At 44.2% G+C, this 18,727-nt stretch overlaps 2 protein-coding genes across 2 annotated transcripts in view; one reads left to right on the top strand and one right to left on the bottom strand.

The window, feature by feature from the left end:
• Positions 1-2,913: 2,913 nt before the first annotated feature.
• On the bottom strand, positions 2,914-13,915 carry Lsm1 (LSM1 homolog, mRNA degradation associated). The gene is made up of 4 exons (XM_010604855.3): positions 13,473-13,915; positions 9,552-9,620; positions 8,018-8,133; positions 2,914-3,389 (listed from the first exon to the last, which is right to left on the bottom strand). Exons 1-4 carry the CDS (start codon positions 13,516-13,518, stop codon positions 3,219-3,221), a joined length of 402 nt encoding a protein of 133 aa, XP_010603157.1. The 5' UTR covers positions 13,519-13,915; the 3' UTR covers positions 2,914-3,218.
• The window catches only part of Bag4 (BAG cochaperone 4), a gene marked incomplete at its 5' end in the record, with an annotated part of 42,274 nt that continues 37,155 nt past the window's right edge, over positions 13,609-18,727 (top strand). The window contains 2 exons of the mRNA XM_010605160.3: positions 13,609-13,776; positions 14,221-14,352. Coding sequence (XP_010603462.3) covers positions 13,609-13,776; positions 14,221-14,352 — 300 coding nt within the window. The remainder of the gene's footprint in view (positions 13,777-14,220; positions 14,353-18,727) is intronic.

The following is an 18,727-nucleotide window of genomic DNA, read 5'->3' as shown; positions in this document are numbered from 1 at the left end:
AGCTCAGTGCCGCCACCTGCCTCGCCAGGGCAGGGTCCTGACTTTGATCTCTGGTACCAAAGAGAAAAGAGAGAGAGGAGAGAGAGAGGAGAGAGGAACAGGGAATGAAAAGAAAAGTGAGGATGTGTTCTGTGCATAAACCAACCCCACACAAGGCAGGCAAACATTTCATACCGCAAACATGGACTAATGAAAACAGACAACTGAGAGCAGGCACTGAAGTCAAGGCCAAGGGAGGGCAAAAGAGCGGCTGAAGACGGACACTGCTGTGCTCAGCTGTTCAGAATAAAGGGCGCCATACGGGGCTCTGGCAGTTTTTTGAAAAACATTTTTATTAGTACGTACTTTTTACACACAGTGCTCACATTCTCAGGGAGTTTGTATCTGTACTGTACACAATGTACCCTTTCTCTCTCTCCCATTCACCTTGTTACATTTTCTCCTTTGAAGGCTATTTTGTGGGAGCCCCAGCTGGAAGAATCTTTCAGTGTGAAGTGGGACTGATCTTGAGATCTAGTAAGAGAAGACAGTACCAGCAGGTGTGGTCTGGGGAAAGCACTGGAATTCAGTATCTGCCAAGGCTAGGCTGGCAGAGCTGGGGTGGGCACTGTGCTGAGCAGCCAGGGACGGCGAGGGAGGGAGCAGCTGTCAAGGCAGCTCTGGGCTTTAGGTCTCAGTCCTGACAGCTACCCGATGCACGATAATGGAAACACTGCTATGGCTTGAAAAGGTAACAGATTTCAGCATTCTCGTCCTTTCCTAAGTCATAACTCTTACTACATTTGGAATTGTTTGGTGAATATTTATTTTTGGTTTTTAAGACAGGGTCTTGCTAAGAGCTGGCCTTGAACTCATAGTGATCCTCCTGCCTCAGCCTTCTGAGTGTACCACACCTGCCTGAGTGATGGATATTTAGAAGACAGCTAAAGCCAAGTGTGGTGGTGCACGCCTGTGATCCCAGCACTCGGGAGGCTGAAGCAGGAGGATAACCATGAGTTTGAGGGCAGCGTGGGCTACACAGTGAGTTCAAGGCCAACCTGAAATATAGTGAGATCCTGTCTCAAAAACAAACAAAAACACCCAAAGAAAACCCCACCATAGCTCATAAACTAAGTACATTTAATACTGAAGTATAAAATAAGTCACCCACATACAAGCTAGATATCTTATGAAAAGGATATCTTTGCACAACAGATTATAAAAAGAAAATACCTAGAAAAGCTAGTTAAAATTACTGAGAACAGGAGCTGGGCACGGTGGCACATGCCTGTAAGACCAGCAGTCTGAGAGGCTGAGGCAGAATGGATGCACTTTTGAGGCCAGCCTGGATTAAATACTGTGTTTCCCTGCAAATAAGACTGGCTGGAAAATAATCAGCCATGAAAACTAGAGATCAAAATTGCTAAAAAAATGCCACCAAGATATATCATGTAAAGGTACAAATTCCCAGTGCTGTCATATTATATACCTAAAAATGCACCAGTAAACTTAATTTTTTAAAAAAGTACAGGGGTCTGGGATTTAGCTCAATGTTCTACTGCCTGGCTCACAAGTGCAAGATCCTGAGTTCGATTCCTGGCACCAAAACAAAACAAACAAGAAAAATGCCAGCCCCAATCATCTCCTCTTTGCCTTACCTGCTTGCAGAACAGCCACCAAGCAAGAATAATGATGGTGGGTAAGGAAAGGATAGCCTGATCGAGGCTGGCAGGGTTGGAGACAGGGTCTCATTATTTAGTTCAGGCTGGCCTTGAACTGGCAGCGATCTCCCGCCTCAGCTTCCTGAATGGGCCACCATGCCTGGCTCTGGGGCTGGCATTTTGAATCTCTGATTTTCAGGGCTCATTTTTTTCCAGCTAGGTCTTATTTTCATGGAAAGAAGGTAAAGAGACCCTGTCTCACCACCATCCTCTCCCCAAAAGTTACTAAGAAAAGTTACTGAAATAAAAAGAATTACTGAGAACCAGAGAGCAGTATGTGAGGAACCCAGTGAGGAGTCTCACTGTCTACTAAACCGTCTCACCTCTCTCTCCATCAATCAAACCATCATGTGTGTGGTGCTGAAGATCAGACCTAGGGGAGCTCTACCACTACGCTACATCGCGGTCCCTTTTCGTATTTGAGACAGGGTCTTACTGGGTTCCCCAGGCTGGCCTTGAACTTTCCATCTTCTGCTTCAGCCTCCCAAGTAGCTGGATTACAGGCATGCACCAGTATTGCCTGGCTAAACTGCATTGCTTTCAAAAAAGTAATCTAAAAAAAAAAAAAAGTGGCTTGTTACACTTACCATACAGTTGTTACTCTTCATACCAACAAAGTGGCATCATTCTGGGCTGTCAGTCCCTAAAACACTTTTTTAAAAAAATCACAGCACAAGAGGCTCAAGACCCAATGCAGGCCGGGCATGGTGGTGGCACACAGTGTAGTTCTAGCATTTGGGAGGCTGAGGCGAGAGCATCGCCACAAGTTGAAGGCCAGCCTGGGCTACAAACTGAATGCAAGGCCAGCCTGAACAACATAGCAAGATCTGTCTCAAAAAAAGAAAAAAGACCCAATGCAAGGGGCTAAGAAACATAACTAAATCATTAAAAGGATCAGAGAATAAGCCACTTTGGGAAAATGTTAAATTTCACAGGAACTCGGAATAGCTGGGGTTGAGGCAGATATGATGCTATTTCTGAACCACGAGGTACCCGTTGTCACTAGCTCTGGGAAACCTAACTGAAAGCTTCTTTCTGAAGTCTGATGGTTTGAGATATAAATGTAAAAGGGAAATAGGGAGGACCCTCAAATTAACTGGCATGAAAATGCTCCTCCAGAAGTAACCAGCTACTTGGAACTGCGACCCGAGTGTGGACAAGCAATTCTGTCCCGTCACTGATGGCAACTCCAACTTGGGAAATAATATGATGGTTTTGAGCTTCAATTTTTATTTACAAGAAAATGAAGAATGCCCTTGTAACTTCTAACTGGGAATAAGAAAAACAATACGAAGACGCAGGTGCTGGCTCCACAGGGATCTGTGCATGGAGGTCATACCACTGTTCCTCTGAACGATGACTGTGCCATTTCAAACCACAAAACAGAATCCCATATGATATCTTCATGTTGCATACGTGAAAGCATTAAAAGTAAAAGTGATCAAACAAATTCCCTGGCCAGTGTGGAAGTGACCAGGGTGTTACCTTCTTTCAGGGACAGCCCTAACTCTCCAAGCCCTAATATTCATCAAGAGTATCTGCTCGAGGAATGGAGAGACCCCGATCCTTCAAGGCTTGGACTTTCAGCTTCTCTGCTTCCAGCTTGGTCTGCTGCTCCACTCTCTGCTCTTCTAGGATCTCCTCGATGGACACTTGCTGGAGGGGTGTGTCGCTCTCCTTCTCCAAGTCCTGCAAAACAGGCAGCTCTGAAACGCTTCACCTGAAGCCCAAGAAAAGCAAATCTTACAGATGCAAAGGCACCTAGGCTCCTGGTCAGAGCTGGGAAATACCCTGCTCCGGAGACAGGCACCTTTCCCACGGCACAGCCCGCAACACCATGATGGGACACAGGCTCCTAATGTGGTCACAGGGATCAGCATCAGCGTGCACAGCAGCAATGCCTCAGCTTAAGTCAAAATACTGCAGTAGTCAGGAGTGACTTTAGTCAAGCATTACCTTTTTTCTTTTTCCTGGTACTGGGGATCGAACTCAGGACCTTGTACTTGTGAGGCAGGTGTGGTGTCACTGTGCTAAATTCCAGGCCCAACTTTTCTTTAAAATAAAATTATCAGGGTTGCTTCTAGGAAGCTATCTTCCTAATAGTACAGAATCCAAGAAAATTACTGGTAAGTTTTATATTTTGAAATTTCATCTTAATTTCGACAGTTTCTGCTCAGTATAGAAGGTGGATTCAACTCCTTTCTAATGGCAATAAACTGTTTCTCTATTGTACTAATTATAAGCACCTAAATTATAACAAGATTCTTCCCCCTTCTATAGAAACAAGTCTACAAAAAACATGAGGCCAGGTGTTGTGGTGCATGCCTGTAATCCCAGCACTCGGAGGCAGCACAATCACCTCAAGTTCAAGGATAGCCTGGGCTGCATAGTGAGTTCTGGGCCAGAATGAACTACAAAGCCAGACCCTGCCTCAAACCCCCCCCCACACACACAAAAAAAGAAAGAAAACTTCCTCAATCTGGGCACGGTGGTGCACGCCTATAATCCCAGCCCTCAGGAAAATGAGACAGAAGGATCACTGCAGGTTTGAAGCCAGCCTGAGCTACGTAGTGTGACTCTGTCTCAAAACACAAACAGATAAAAGTATAGTATCATTCTGTTTTTTGCTCTTTTGTACCGTGGACAGCCTTCCCAGACAGAGTACCCGTTTCTTACCTTCCTCTGTGACTTCACAGAGAAGGTGTGGGTCGACACTAACACATCCATACTCTACAGATGTTTCAGCCTGGAAACTACTGTAACATGCCAAGGTCTAAGGACCTTACCAGGGGCTCTCTCACCAGGCGCTAGAGGGAGTCACACAAATGACTTAGGCTACCCTTGACCTCAGCCAAAAGTTAAGAGCAGTCAGCAAAATTATAACATCACCAGGGCTACGGGCTGCGGTGGGGGGGCAGTGTACTCACTGTCTTCAGGCCTTGTGTCACCCGCTGAGCTATGCACGCTGCCCCGAGACCTTGGGTTTATTACTTCAGCCGCATGCATCACATCCTGGAGCTGGAATCCAGGGGCCTCTTGGGCCAGGCAATGTCTAGGGAATGTGAAGCGCTCCTGGCGCGTTTCCTTGGCGTCAGTGGTTTCTTCATGCTGACCTCTGATCCACATAACTGCGTTAGCGTTCCTGACCTGTTTCTGCAGTGGTACTACTGTAAAACTGCACTGTTCAAACCCAGTAACAACAAAAATTCCACATGGGGAACCTCCAGGAAACAGTGACTCTTTCAGAACAAATAGTTTTTTGTTTTTTTTCTCCCAGTACTAGGGACTGAACTCAGGACCTTGCACTTGCAAGGCAGGCGTGGTGCCACTGAGCTAAATCCCTGGCCAAAGAAAAAAATAGGTTTTCTTTCCTTCTTCCTCTTGGCAGGCACACACACACCCACCCCTTTGTGCAAGGTCACTGTTCACTCCTACAAAACTGATACTCATATGTATAACTGGGGAAGTCTTTCCCTTGACAGCAAAGTAATATGTTCTCGCTAGAAACTGAATTCAGAAAAGCAGTCGACACCCCCCAAATCCCCAGCACCTACAGGTTGGGGAGCTCCTCTAACAGGGGTAGACTACCCCACAGTCCTTGGGGTACCAGGTGCTTTACTTCAACCTTTGTATAAAAATGACCATTTCTGTTGCTTTAAAAAATGTTGAAAATGATAAGCTGAACCAAATGTACCAACTAACGCATGTTTTCCAAGTGAGGAAACAGTATTTTAGCCTTGCCTCTGCAGCACTTGGGCAGTGCTGATACAGTAGACTAGTCTGCCAGTCACTTCTGATTGTTTCCAACAGGGTTACTGCACCAACCCGACCTTCACCAGGTTATCTCCTCCAGGTCTCACATCCAAAGTTCATTCTGTATAAACCTGAGTTGTTTCCCAAGATTGAAGAATAAATTTTGAGGACAAAATTTGGAGGAATTTAGGAGTGTTTATTAAAAATAGTAAGAAAAATGTTCTTGGTGGATACTTGAAAGGGGAAACAAGTCTGACGTACCTTCTTTGTTTTGGCCTTATATGTGAGACTTGTTTTAAACAGGTGGCATTGAACTCATTATGTATCCCAGGCTAGTCTAGGACTTGCTGCAGCAATTCTCCTGCCTCAGCCTCTTGAGTGCTGGGATTATAGGTGGGGCCATCAGGTCTAGCTTGGCTTTGGGATTTAAAGGAAATTAATTATTTAGCTGGTTCACAGGAAACTTGAGTTCAAAGGAAATTGGTCAATTCTGCATCCCTCAGTTTTTCCAAGTCTAGCCAGGAAGTTAGGGAGGAGATGTCAGCTAATCTAGTATCTCTTCTTCCTGGGAGGAAAGGTCCTTATCGCTATTGTTTTGGTTTGTTCTGTTTTCTTCAGACAGGGCCTTGCTATGTAGTTCAGACTGGCCTTGAACCCCAAACTCATCTGTAGCCCAGGCTGCCTCCAACTTTGCAGCAATCCTCGTGACTTGGCCTCCTGAGTGCTGAGATCGCACCTCGCTGCCACTGTGCACCGGCAGCCTACATTCCTTTTTTTCCCCCTGGTACCGGGGATTAAACTTAGCACCTTGGGTTTTCGAGGCAGGCGCGGGGCCATTGAGCTAAATCCCTGGGCTGTTCTATTGCTTTTTACTGCAGTTTTCATCCTCCTCCTTCTGTTTACCTTTGTATCCCTAAGCTTGGCCCAGCTTCTTGCACCATCCACCTGGGCTACTTCTGTCTACTCCTGATAACTGAATTACTACATGTCCTTGCTTTGGCAGCGCAATATACCAAATTAAACTACTACAAAATGACATTAAAAAATAGCTTCAAACAAAACCACTCTCTTCAAAAGACTTCTGTAAACCGAAGGTGTGGCTAGGTATTGGGAAACTTTATAAAAAACTTTTAAAAAAAGCAGGTGCCGAAGTTCTGGGTAAAGAAAAGGAAAACAGAATGATTACCAGTCCTCCCTTCTGCCTCCCTTTCTGTGGGGCTAGGGATGGAACCCCGAGTCTCTTACATGCTATGCTGCTGCTCTTCCCTGAGGTACAGCCCCAAACCCAAGTTTTGAAGAGATTTTGATGTTGATTTTCATGGCAAATCCATTAGTCTGAAGCAGTAGGGGTCGATTACAAGTGCAAACACTTGTGTCTGTGTGCACATACCACAGGCCCACGGACAGGGCGGAAGGCCTCCCTGCCTCCCTGCCATCCATTCTCAGGCCAGGTCATGGAAGGGCTTTTCCTACAGCCACTCCTTCCCCTTGACCTCTTTAAAAATATGAATAATGGGGCCAGGGATTTAGCTCAGTGGCTCCGCCACCTGCCTTGCAAGCTCAAGGACCCAAGTTTGATACCTGGTACCAAAAAAAAAAAAAAAAAAAAAAAAAAAAAAATACACTGGATATGCAATGTATCTTTCCCTCAAACACAGATAACTGACTTCATGTCATGAACTTCTTGTAACCAATTTATTTAAACAGTTGCAAGATATTCCAATGTATGTAAATCATACTCTTTTTTTTGGTATCGGGATCAAACTCGGGACCTTGTGCTTGCGAGGCAGGTGGTGGAACCACTGAGCCAAATCCCCAGCCCTAAATCATACTTTGATAACATACATAAAGCTTCTTCAATATACATAAAGTTTCTTCAATTTTCTACTACTAGAGATAACAGAAATGCTGTGTAAATGAACACATTTATTTTATTTTTTTTAATGGTACAGGGGATCGAACTCGGGTCCCTGCACTTGCAAGGCAGGCAGTGGAACCACTTAGCTAAATCCCCAGCCCGAACACCTTTATGTTAAAGAATTTTTCTTAGTGTTTTGTTTTGTTTGAGACAGGGTCTCATTATGTAGTCAGGGCAGGTCTTGAACTCACTACGTAGCCCAGGCTGGCCTCACACTCATGTCATGCCTCCTGCCTCAACCGCCCGAATGCTAGGATCACAGGCGTGTGCCACCATGCCCAGCTCCTGGCTTGTATTTTTTATATCAGGTAAAATCAATAGTTTGCAAATAGGATAAAAATCTTTAAAATGTCAAAAGGCAATGGAACAGAGTTAATTCTTCTTAGTAGCTTCCCTTTGATAACTGTAGCTTTCCTAACTTAGTAGATGCCTGTGAGAAGCTGGGTAAAATATGGAAATTATTTTTTTCCTCTTGAAAAGACAAAAAAACCTAACTAGTATGAATAGCAAGATCCATAGCAGATTACGTTTTCTCTTACTAGGGCCGGGGACTTAGCTCAGTGGTGCCGCTGCCTGCCTCGCAAGCACAAGGTCCCCAGTTTGATCCCCAGTACCAAGAAAACCCCCTCTGAACAGTTTCACTTACTATTTCTCCTAGTAGGACCACATTTTCTCCTCTGACCACAAAAATCCCTCGAGGAATGTCACCGTATTTTTTGCCCACATGAATACGCTCCACAGTCTGATGTAGAACTAAGTTAGCTATAAATGCACAGGGAAGAAACAAAGATATTTAGTTCCTATTATTGAGGAAAGGTCCATAAATTATTCAGTTATGGCATTCTGAGAAGACTTAGCTAAACAAAATTTGCAAACTTTCTCATTTTGGGAAAAACAAATTTCAAATAATCATATGTTTCACTAAGTAAGACACACCATTTAGGAAATCCTTAAAAAACTGCAAATTAAGAGTACTTGGGATAAGGCTGTGCTAAGTCATGAATGATAGCAAAAATAAGTTCTGAAATATAAATTCCTTTAATTGCTAATATCAACATGTCTACCACACCACATATATGAATAGGAATTTAGAAAACCTGAGCTTAAACAACCACAGAAATTAAACTGGTGTTTTTGAAGGAGTTGACTTTTCTCTATGGCATGGCACATGTATACGACTTCCTGGAGACTTAACTTTGGTCCTGTACTTGGGATTCATTTAACCTATTATTAAGTATCCATGGATTATGTGGGAAAAACCTATTTTTCACCGATCAGATAAACATACCTGATAAAGTGAAACTCAATATTCACTCCTTAACCTTCAAGGTACTCTGATATCCGAGAGATTTGAGATTTAGAACCCTAATCTGTTATGAATAATTATTTTCTTCTTTCAATTAGTAATTACTTGTATTTGAAGTAAATCAGAAATGTATGTCATATCTTTTCTGTTTCTTTTTTTGAGAAGAGGTTTAGCTGTGTTGCCCAGGCTGGCCTTGGATTCCTAAACTCAAGTGACTCTCCTGTCTCAGGAGCTGGGACTACAGTTGTACACTACCACACCCAGCTATTTTTATCTTCTATAATTCTCGTGTATCACATATGTTGTTTCTTTCATGCTTAAAACGAGTGATCTAACAGGTATCTAACAACATAGATGTGAATTGAGAAGTTATTAAAACAGAAACACAGATGTCTTAACTTTAGGAAAATGCAGACTTCAAAACAAAGACGGAGACTCCTGTTTGCTATGTCCCCCTATATATCGTTTAACATTAATAAAAAGCTTCAGAAAATGCCTTTCGCCCACTTTTCACTGGACAGGGAGGGATTACCTTCAGTGCAGGAAGTGCTTTGAAGAGTAGGAGCACCCAATGTACAAATGAGCAGCTTTTGCAGTGGACTGAGTTTATTTCTACCACTTGGCTCCCTCTAATGGGGGAAATAAAAAAACAGTCCAAAACACTGTAGTGAAGACCAGTGTAGAAATATGTGCCTGTAAATATACAAGCTTTTGAATCACCCAATCATGATGTAGAAAACAATGATTTACTCACTCAAAACAGTTCCATGGGGAAGCTGCAGCTAAATTTTAATATGAAATAACAACCACCACAAAGGGCAGTGGGTGGCTCTTACTATCTAGGGAATTAAAGAAGTCCATAGTTAATACATACCAAATTGATCAATGCTTCTTAAGAAGCCTATAAGTGTCCTTCCATCTCGAAGCAGGACCAAATGTTTTTCTGAGGAGAGGAAAAAACATCTTTAATATGAATTCTGTCTGGGCTGGGGATTTAGCTCAGTGGTTCCGCCAGCTGCCTCGAAAGTTCAAGGTCCCAAGTTGATCCCTGGTACCAAAACAAACAAAAAAAAGAATCTTGTCTGCCTCAATGAATTTACAACAGTAACATAAAGTTAACAGTTTAAGCTGTATCACTTCCTCTGGCAATGCATTTAAGGTGGAGCTCACCTGGAAAACGGAAGCAGCACTACAGCAGCTGGGCACTGGACTAGAGAGCAGTCGTGAGGGGAACCATGCAGCAGGGTTAGAGAAGGCCGGGAAGCTGGGCTGACCGGACCTACATATTTGACACAACCCACTCAGTGTGGGGTCAGTTTCTGGGCTATAGATTGACAAATTTAATCTAGATGATCTTTATGATCTTAATCCTAGAATTACTTTTCTTTCAATTTACAATAATTTCACTGGGCATGGTGGTATACACCTGACATCCCACTACGGGGGAAGCTGAGGCAGGAGGATTGCAACTTGGAGGTGAGCCTCAGCAACTTAGCAAGACCCTGTCTCAAAACAAATCAACAAACAAAAGCTGCCTGGAGGTCTATAGTTCAGGAGTAGAGCCCTTGCCTAGCATCTGTCAAGGCCCTAAGTTCAGACCCCAGCATCAAAACAAAAACAATGCCTCAGACATTTAAAATGAGAATGCAAGAGGGTGACAGGGCCAGGGACTTAGCTCAGTGGTGCCACCATCTGCCTCAAAAGTGCAAGGTCCTGAGTTCTATCCCTGGTATCAAAAAAATTAAAAAATAAATGAGAACAGGATTATATATGCTAGAGGAGAAATTCAGTATTTACTGAGAATTATATTCTGTTCTAGGGTCTGAAAATTCATAAGGGATCAACCTTATGAATGACAAGAATAAACTCTAGCTGGGGACGCTGGGGATTTAGCTCAGTGGTTCTGCCACCTGCCTCACAAGCACAAGGTCCTGAGTTTGACCCCTGGTACCAAAAAAAGAAAGAAAGAAAAGAAAAAAGAATAAACTCTTTTTTGGGGCGGGGGCAGGGTACCGGGGATTGAACTTGGGTCTTTGCGCTTGCAAGGCAGGCCACCGAACCGCTGAGCTAAATCCCAGGCCCAAAACCACATCGCAAAAGAATAAACTCTTTTTTGGGGCGGGGGCAGGGTACCGGGGATTGAACTTGGGTCTTTGCGCTTGCAAGGCAGGCCACCGAACCGCTGAGCTAAATCCCAGGCCCAAAACCACATCGCAAAAGAATAAACTCTTAATAAAGTCAAACAAATTTCAGCCATTCATTTCTTTAATGCCTTACATAAATAGTTTATAGACACAGAAGTGTAGGGCAGTAATTTTTGTCCTGAAGGCACTTATTATCTTTCTTGGGCTATATTTAACTTCCATAGGCAAATAAATCTTTTTGTTTGTTTGTTTTTTTGAGACAAGGTCTCACTATGTGGTTGAGACTGACCTGAAACTCACTATGTGGCTCAGGCTGGTCTTGAATTCACAGCAATCCTCCTGCCTCAGCCTCCCAAGTGCTGGGATTAGAGGCGTGGGCCACCATGCCTGGCTAAATAAATCTTAATTATGAGACCAGAGAGAGAAATGGTATTCACCTGGAGGATCCTGAGCTGGACCCTGAAAAACAAGCAAGCTTTGGCTAGGAGAAAGGGAAGGGAAAGGAAATCTGTAAATTACACAAAAGTAAAAAAAAAGGGGGGGGGACTATATCTCCACATGTGTGGCTGGGCATGGTGGCGCATGCCTGTAATCCCAGCACTGGGGAGGCTGAGGCAGGAGGATTGCTGTGAGTTTGAGACCACAATGGGCTACACAGTGAGTTCCAGAGCAGTCTGAACTACATAGTAAGACCCTGTCTCAAAAAACCAAAAAAAAAAAAAAACCAACAACAGAAAAAACATATGTGTGGCTGAAAGATGCAGATATGAAGGAAAAGAACAGAAGTTAAAGTCAGAAAAGTATCAGGAGAAAGCTGGTCATGGTGGCATAGGCCTGTAATCCCATTGGGAGGATGAGGCAGGATTGTGAATCTGAGGTCAGCCTGGGCTATGTAGTGAATTCAAGGCCAACCTGGACTACATAGTGAGAGCCTATCTCAACAAAAACAACAACAACAACAAAAAAAAAAAACCCAAAAAAGTATTGGGGAAAGCTGAATTTGAATTTGACTTCATAGAGACCCAGAAAACATTAAAGATTCATCTAGCAGAAAAGCAAGAGAATTATAAGGCTCAAGTCCATTTAGAAGACCCGCCTAGCAATTTAGAGAAAACAGCAGATGAAACATGGAACTCAGACCACCTGTTCTGGGAAACAGTAAGCGTCACAAAATAAAATCAGCAACAGTGTTAGAGAAAGCAAGAAAGCAGAGTGAAGAATCTAGTGGTGATACTATCACAATGCTACAGAGGTAAGGTCTCAGAGGAGGGTCTCGGATTGAGGACTGAAGAAAGTGGCTTCAGCAGTGTGCTGGCAGCAAAAATTAGCAGGCGCAACCAAAAGTGATTAGGAGACATATGGTCAAAAAGAGACAACATAAGATATAGAGATGGGACATCAATGGGGAGACATATCTTAAAGTGTTTGAGATGGACAGACAGTAATATATAGGAGGGAAGGGTGGGGGAAGAGAGAGACAACAACAAAAAAGATACTCCTGGAAGAAGCTTCCAGAAGCGGTAGAAAGAGCAATACTAAAGAATACTTCTTGTGCAAATGAAGGGTGAAAATACAGACAGACTGAGGGGTTAGGAGAGAATGTGTGTGTTGTAGGGGTTGGGGAGTGAAGGGTCTTCAGAATATTAAAGGGTTTCAAACTTTTCAGTATAGAAGAGGGTGATGAAATCTACCAATCTTTCCCACTTGCAGTTCACAGTAGCCTACTCCTGTGAGACCCTAATGTCACCTCTGATCTGACAGGAGGGGCTCAGGCAGCAATACGAGCCATGGGCGGGGGCTGGAAGACTGGGTCTAGCTGCTCCCCTCTAGCTGTGCAGCTGGGTTCCAGACAAGCCACAGATGGGTCGGGGTGAGACCCCTGTCAGGAGCTTCAAGTAATTCTGATCTATGAGATATACAGGGCATCCGCAAACCACTAAAATACAACTATTTTCTTATGACTTACACAGAGGTTTATAAAGTGGTTGTTGTTATAGTATTCGGTCCAAATTACACTAATGATCTCAAATAACTCTAAAATGAGAATATGACCATAGATTCACTCTAACCTGCACAGTCACAGTAACTAGGAACACGGATGAGGGTCTTCTTAGTAAAATAAAATTATCTAACAGGAAAAACAAAAGTTCGAAGTGACTCTGTCTTTCTAGGAAAGTCAGTACCACCTCTGGCACACTACAATAACCTGAAAGCGCTAACGACCCGCACAGTAAAGGACAGTTGCAAATGGTTACGTAAAGGAAAGCCCACGTTCATTGCTAATTAAACCCAAGTGATGTTGTCTTAATGCTTTCGTGGGTTTTTGTTGTTTGTTTGTATGACTTCTTCCCGTATGTACTGGTACTTCAAAATATTGCAGACGGAAAACAATGGACGCGGGAGAAGTGTGCTGGGTCATTCTCGAGTTCGGGCCTCGGCTGCAAGGATGAATCCCACAGCTGCGCTCCTCAGCCCGAGGACCGGCGTGGAGAGCGAGGGGCGGAACCGGGGCGGAGGCTGTCCGCTCGGACGCTCAGCCCTGCGTGCAGAGCAGGGCCCGGCCCGGGGCTCCTCTGACAAGCTCCCTCAGGAGAGGCGCCAGCCCGAGAGGGGGCTGCCCTGGCTTCGCTGGGCGGAGAGGAGCTACTCACTGTCGATGTCCTCGATGAGGCTGGCGGTGCCGGGCATATAGTTCATTTTGAACTTTGACTGGGCAGCAGGGGATAGCGGAGGTGGGCCAGCGCGTCTGACACCTCCTTCCTGCCACCGTAGTCGCCGCCTCGGCGGGACCGGGACCGGAATCCCGACCTGGGCCAGCAAGTTTGTCCCGGCGCGCCGCGGCCCGAGCCTGCCAGAAGCGCTTTCATATTCCCCCACCTACTTCCGGTACCGCGTGCCCGTCCCCCGGAAGAGGAGGGCAGTCGTGCATCCGGGTGCGCAGTGCTACCATCCCTGGTAAGCAGGGAGAAGGGCCGTAGATTGAACAGACAGCCGGAAAATTTATCTTCCAGTCTAAGGAGCACAGTGCCTAGCTCTCACGGTCCTCCTAGGAAGCCCTGCAGACCCGAGTGGCTGTGTGTCTACTCTCCCGGCTCGGCGGCGGGAGGGGCGGGACCGAGCCCGGGATTGGCTGTTCCCGTCCGACCCCTTCACGGCTGTCCAGTCCCACTGGCCCGGCGGCGCCCAGACAGCCGGAAAATTTATCTTCCAGTCTAAGGAGCACAGTGCCTAGCTCTCACGGTCCTCCTAGGAAGCCCTGCAGACCCGAGTGGCTGTGTGTCTACTCTCCCGGCTCGGCGGCGGGAGGGGCGGGACCGAGCCCGGGATTGGCTGTTCCCGTCCGACCCCTTCACGGCTGTCCAGTCCCACTGGCCCGGCGGCGCCCGGCGCCATCCCCAGCCCCCCATTTCCTGGCGGGTGCGCGGGGGCGGCCCGGAGACCACCTGGTCCGGAGAAGGCGGAGGTGGCGAGGGCTACTACTCCTCTGGGGGCGCCTGGTCGGACCCCGGTCGAGCTGGAGGAAGCCACCAGGTGAGAATTGCACCATCTGTCCTGGGGAATCCAGTGAGGGGGTCTTCGGTGGCGGGAGGCGAGGGACACTGGGGGTTCGTAGCTCTCGGGTTGGTCGGGGCTCGGGTTTCATGTTTGTTTTCCTTTTGCGGGTGTGTGGGGTGTGTGTCGAAGAGACGGGTGGGGAGACACGCTTGGTTCTCTTCCTCTGCGCTTCTGCTTCGGCCACAGTGCGTGCGTGTGTGTTACCACTAAAAGGGAAAAAAACGCTGCGTTGACTTCTGTGCGGGCGATGTCGCTGGAGTGACAGGGCTCCGCTTGAGCTGTGGCAATTTATCCTGCGTGGCCAGGGTGGCTGCAGCCCCCGTCGTCGCTCAGCAACCCCTCCCGCGGGGAAGAATCCTGAATGAGGAGGCGGGACTAGGGCATTTATACCTTTGCGCTTAAGGCCTTGCCCGGGATTGACTCCCGTCATAGTCATTGTGAAAGTAACTTTACGTGCATTGTTTTATTTGACAGTTATGGACTGCAAGGTACGTGTCATTATGGTACCTTATTTTCACATAAAGTAGGCAGCGCTGAGAGGTTAACCCACTTGGTCACTATATTTAAACTTGTAACAATTTATTCTCTGTACACCAACCTTAAGTATATTTCTATTTTGTTAGTGCAGTATTCTTAGCGTAATTATCGTTATAATGTGGAAGCCCACCTCTTTTTGTTCAGAAAGTATAGCTCAGTTGGTGAAAAGGTTAGAATGAAAGTCTCACACGTTGCCTGTGGGATTGTAAAATGGTACAGTACTTTGAAAAATAGTTGGACAATTGTCCAAAATATTAAGCATAGTATTATATGATCCAGCATGTCCACTCCTGGCTGTATACCCAAAAGAGCCAAGAACGTCCTCGTAAAAACTTTTATTCAACAAGCAAAATGGCCATCAGCTGATGAATTGATTACGTGATATATTCATACAATAAAATATTATTTGGCCACAGATAGAACTGAAGTACTGATACGCACTATAGCGTGAAGGAACCTTGAGATCATGCACTGTGAGTGAAGCCAACGACCAAGATCGCGTATTACACGATTCCATTTATATAAAATTGCAGGACCAGAAGGTGGGGAAGGGGGGGTATTGAGCAGCTTATGGAATTTGGGTTTTTTGGGTTGTTTTTGAGACTGGGTCTCACCATGTAGTTCTGGCCTCGGACTCACTGCAATCCTTCTGCCTCAGGCTCCTAAGTGCTGGGATTACAGGCACCTGGCTTTTTTTGTTTTTTTTGAGACACATCTTGCAATGTAGTCCAGCCAGCTTTGAATGTACTACTTATCCCAGGCTGGCCTCAAACTCACAGTAATCCTCCTGCCATAGCCTCCTGAGTGGGATTACAGGTGTGCACCACCACTGTGCTCGGCCCGTGGGGGTTTTTTTTTTTTGAGGTGATGAAATGTTCTCAAATTAGTGGTGATGATTGCACAACTATGACTGTGCTAACAGTAACTGAATTATAGACATCTAATGGGTGGGTTTTATGTATTATATCTCAAAAATTATATGAGCAACATATATCAATGAGAGGAAAGATTCATAGTTGTGGGGCTTAACTCTGGAATAAGTAGGCTGTGAGACTTTAATCCCATGGTCATGTGATGAAATGTTGGCCTATAAATTAAAGATCATTTGAATGGAAATAGGAGCAGACCTCTGAACTGCTAACTGATTTCTTTTGAGCTTGCTGTGTTATCAAAAGAAAAATGTGTCTTTTAGGGTAGAGCTAAGAACAGGTTAGACAGACAGGAAAAGCTAAGATTTCAGCCTTGTGTAGAGAGCTGTGGGGTAGGGTTGGGGTGGTAAGTGTACCTCTAGGGTGAGAAACAGTGCTGGGATAGTTGGAAATAAAACTAGACACGTGTAATGGGCATTCTAAGAGTCTGTACTTTACTATTGAGGTTGATTATTCTGAAACTTTAAAAGTAAGAGATGATGTTCAATCCCTAGTACCAAAAAAAAAAAAAAAAAGGTATGGGATGATAATTTTTTCCAAAGCAATAAAAAAAAGTACAAAAAAATGTGTATTGTCTTTATTGATTTGTATATTTTATGTTTTTGTATTATCAAATCTATCAAACTAAAAGAGATACAAAGAACTTAAAAAATCTTGCTACTCAAAAAATGTACTTTTTGGACCAGAAGCTCGTGAGTTCATTAGAAATGCAGAATCTGCCTAGTGTAGTGCTGTAGTTCCAGCACTGGGAGGCACCGCAAGTTTGTGGGTGACCAGCCTGGACTACACAGTGAGCTCAAGGCCAGTCTGAACTACATAGTGAGACCCTGTCTCAAAAAACAACAACAAAAAAACAAACAAAAAAGAAATTCAGAATTTGTCTTCTTTCAGACTTCCTTCTGTACTTATTAAGATCCCCAGTGATTTATATGCATGAAGAAGCACTGCATTATTGAAACGGATACATGAGATGTTACACTGAACTGTAAAAAACATTTGACTATTAACATATTTAAACATGGCAGGGAAAAAAATTGGAAATTTATCATTTCCTCCATTTTTTTCCCTTTTTTTTTGTACTGGGATCTAACTCAGGACCTCGTTCTTGCAAGGCAGGTGCAGTGCCACTAAGCAAAATCTGTGGCCCCTCCATTTTTTTAAACTTTGAAGAGTAAAAGTTTTCTTATCCTGTTAGCTATCTAGAAAGTATACTGCAAACTGGGTGTTGTGGCACCTAAAATTCCAGCACTTGGGAGATTGAGGCAGGTGAATCACTGAGTTTGAGGTCAGCTTTGGCTATATAGTGAGTTCAAGCCCAATCTAAACTATTAAAAAAAAAAAAATAGGAAGGTAGTGCAAATGCGCAGTACATTTACTTTGTGGTCCAACACCTCACTCAACAGCACATGCATCCTGTGAGCTTGCTGGAAATGCCATGTTTCAGGTCCTGTCCCAGAGCTAACAGACCCCTAGGTGATTTGCCCTTTTCCCCCAGACAAGTCATCAAGAGAGCAGGCATGGCAAAAGCTGCAGTCTCTTAACCTCATCTTGAAAGCAACGTGCCATTTATTTGCCATCTGTTATCTTAGAACAATGTGGTACAACGTGAGAGGCAGCCAGGGGGCAGCAGTGTATGGGAGTCATGTTGGAAGATGGCTGTGTCAGGAAGAGAGCTTAGTTGGACTTCTGCAGAATTTCAGAAGAGAGGTAACAAGCACATACACCTGAGTAATGGCTAAATGTAGAGATCTTTTTCCTAACACCTTATATAAAAATTCCAAACATACCGAAAAGTTGAAAGAGTTTTAAGTAAACACCCATATATTTACCACCTAGATTCTGTAGTTAGCATTCTCTTTTTGCTTTTATCACATCTATACATTTTGCTTTTGGGATGCAGATAGATTTAAAAGTGGGTTTTTTTTTGTTTGTTTGTTTATGGTACCAGGGGATGGAACTCAAGTCCCTCCAGGTGGCAGAACTACTGAGCTAAATCCCTGGCCCTGTTGTTTTCTTTTTAAAGACTGTTTGGCTGTGTAATTTCAGGCTGGTTTTCAACTCACTATATAGGCCATGCTGGCCTTGAACTCATGGCAATCATCCTGCCTCAGCCTCCCAAGTGCTGGGAGTATAGGTGTGCCCCACCATGCCTGGTTTAAAAGATTTTTTTTTTTCTTTTTATTGAGTTTATTGGTACAATCTAGGTATACAATACAGTTACATTCATCATTGGGATTCTGTACCTTCACATAATAGGTCTTGATTCTCATTTTTTTCCCCTATTCCCTGCCCTCCCTTCACCCCCTCCTCCCCTCCCATTTACAAACACTTTATTTCCATTTTTTCAGTTTCTTATATTTTTTTCCTCTCCCTTATTATCTTGCCCCCACCCTTCCCACTTTCCCTACATCTTTAGCCCTTTACTTCCTATTTCACATTATTAATTATCTCATTAGGATCCTGTGTACTATTATAGTTTTTCACACCAAAGAAACTATTTGGTATTTCAGTTAAAGAAATCTCTGTATGAACATTAAAAATAGGGAATCCAAAATAAAACTAAAAAGGAAAGTAAAAGAGAAAAGGCAGTGATGTAACATTAAAATAATCCTTAATTGTGGAGATGAAAATGGTCCCTGAACATATTTAAATTGCTTCTTGCTCTTATAGTCTTATTCTTTTTTTCATTATTTAGAGAATATTAGTTTCTGTAATCAAACCCACGTAGATATGACCTTACATATTCAGTACGATGTGTTACCCCTGTATACATGGAAAAAAAATAAAAAATAAAAATTAAAAAAATTAACATTTCTAGACCAATATGGCTGTCCATTTCTGTACAATGCCAACTCAACACAGTAAATTGGGATGACTTTTTGCAA

This window comes from Fukomys damarensis, unplaced genomic scaffold (genome assembly GCF_012274545.1).
Source record: "Fukomys damarensis isolate Sample0158 unplaced genomic scaffold, DMR_v1.0_HiC HiC_scaffold_18, whole genome shotgun sequence".
Lineage (NCBI taxonomy): Eukaryota > Metazoa > Chordata > Mammalia > Rodentia > Bathyergidae > Fukomys > Fukomys damarensis.
The sequence above is the reverse complement of the archived record's forward strand: the minus strand, read 5'-3'. Positions and strand labels throughout refer to the sequence as shown.

What these genes read in the sequence shown, in the direction of transcription:
- Lsm1 (XM_010604855.3), bottom strand. Translation starts at nt 13,518, where the DNA reads ATGAACTATATGCCCGGCACCGCCAGCCTCATCGAGGACATCGACA. An exon ending in CCTCATCGAGGACATCGACA is followed by an intron (nt 9,621 to 13,472) that starts GTGAGTAGCTCC and finishes TCCTCTCCTCAG; the next exon opens with AAAAACATTTGGTCCTGCTT. An exon ending in AAGAAGCATTGATCAATTTG is followed by an intron (nt 8,134 to 9,551) that starts GTATGTATTAAC and finishes GTGCATTTATAG; the next exon opens with CTAACTTAGTTCTACATCAG.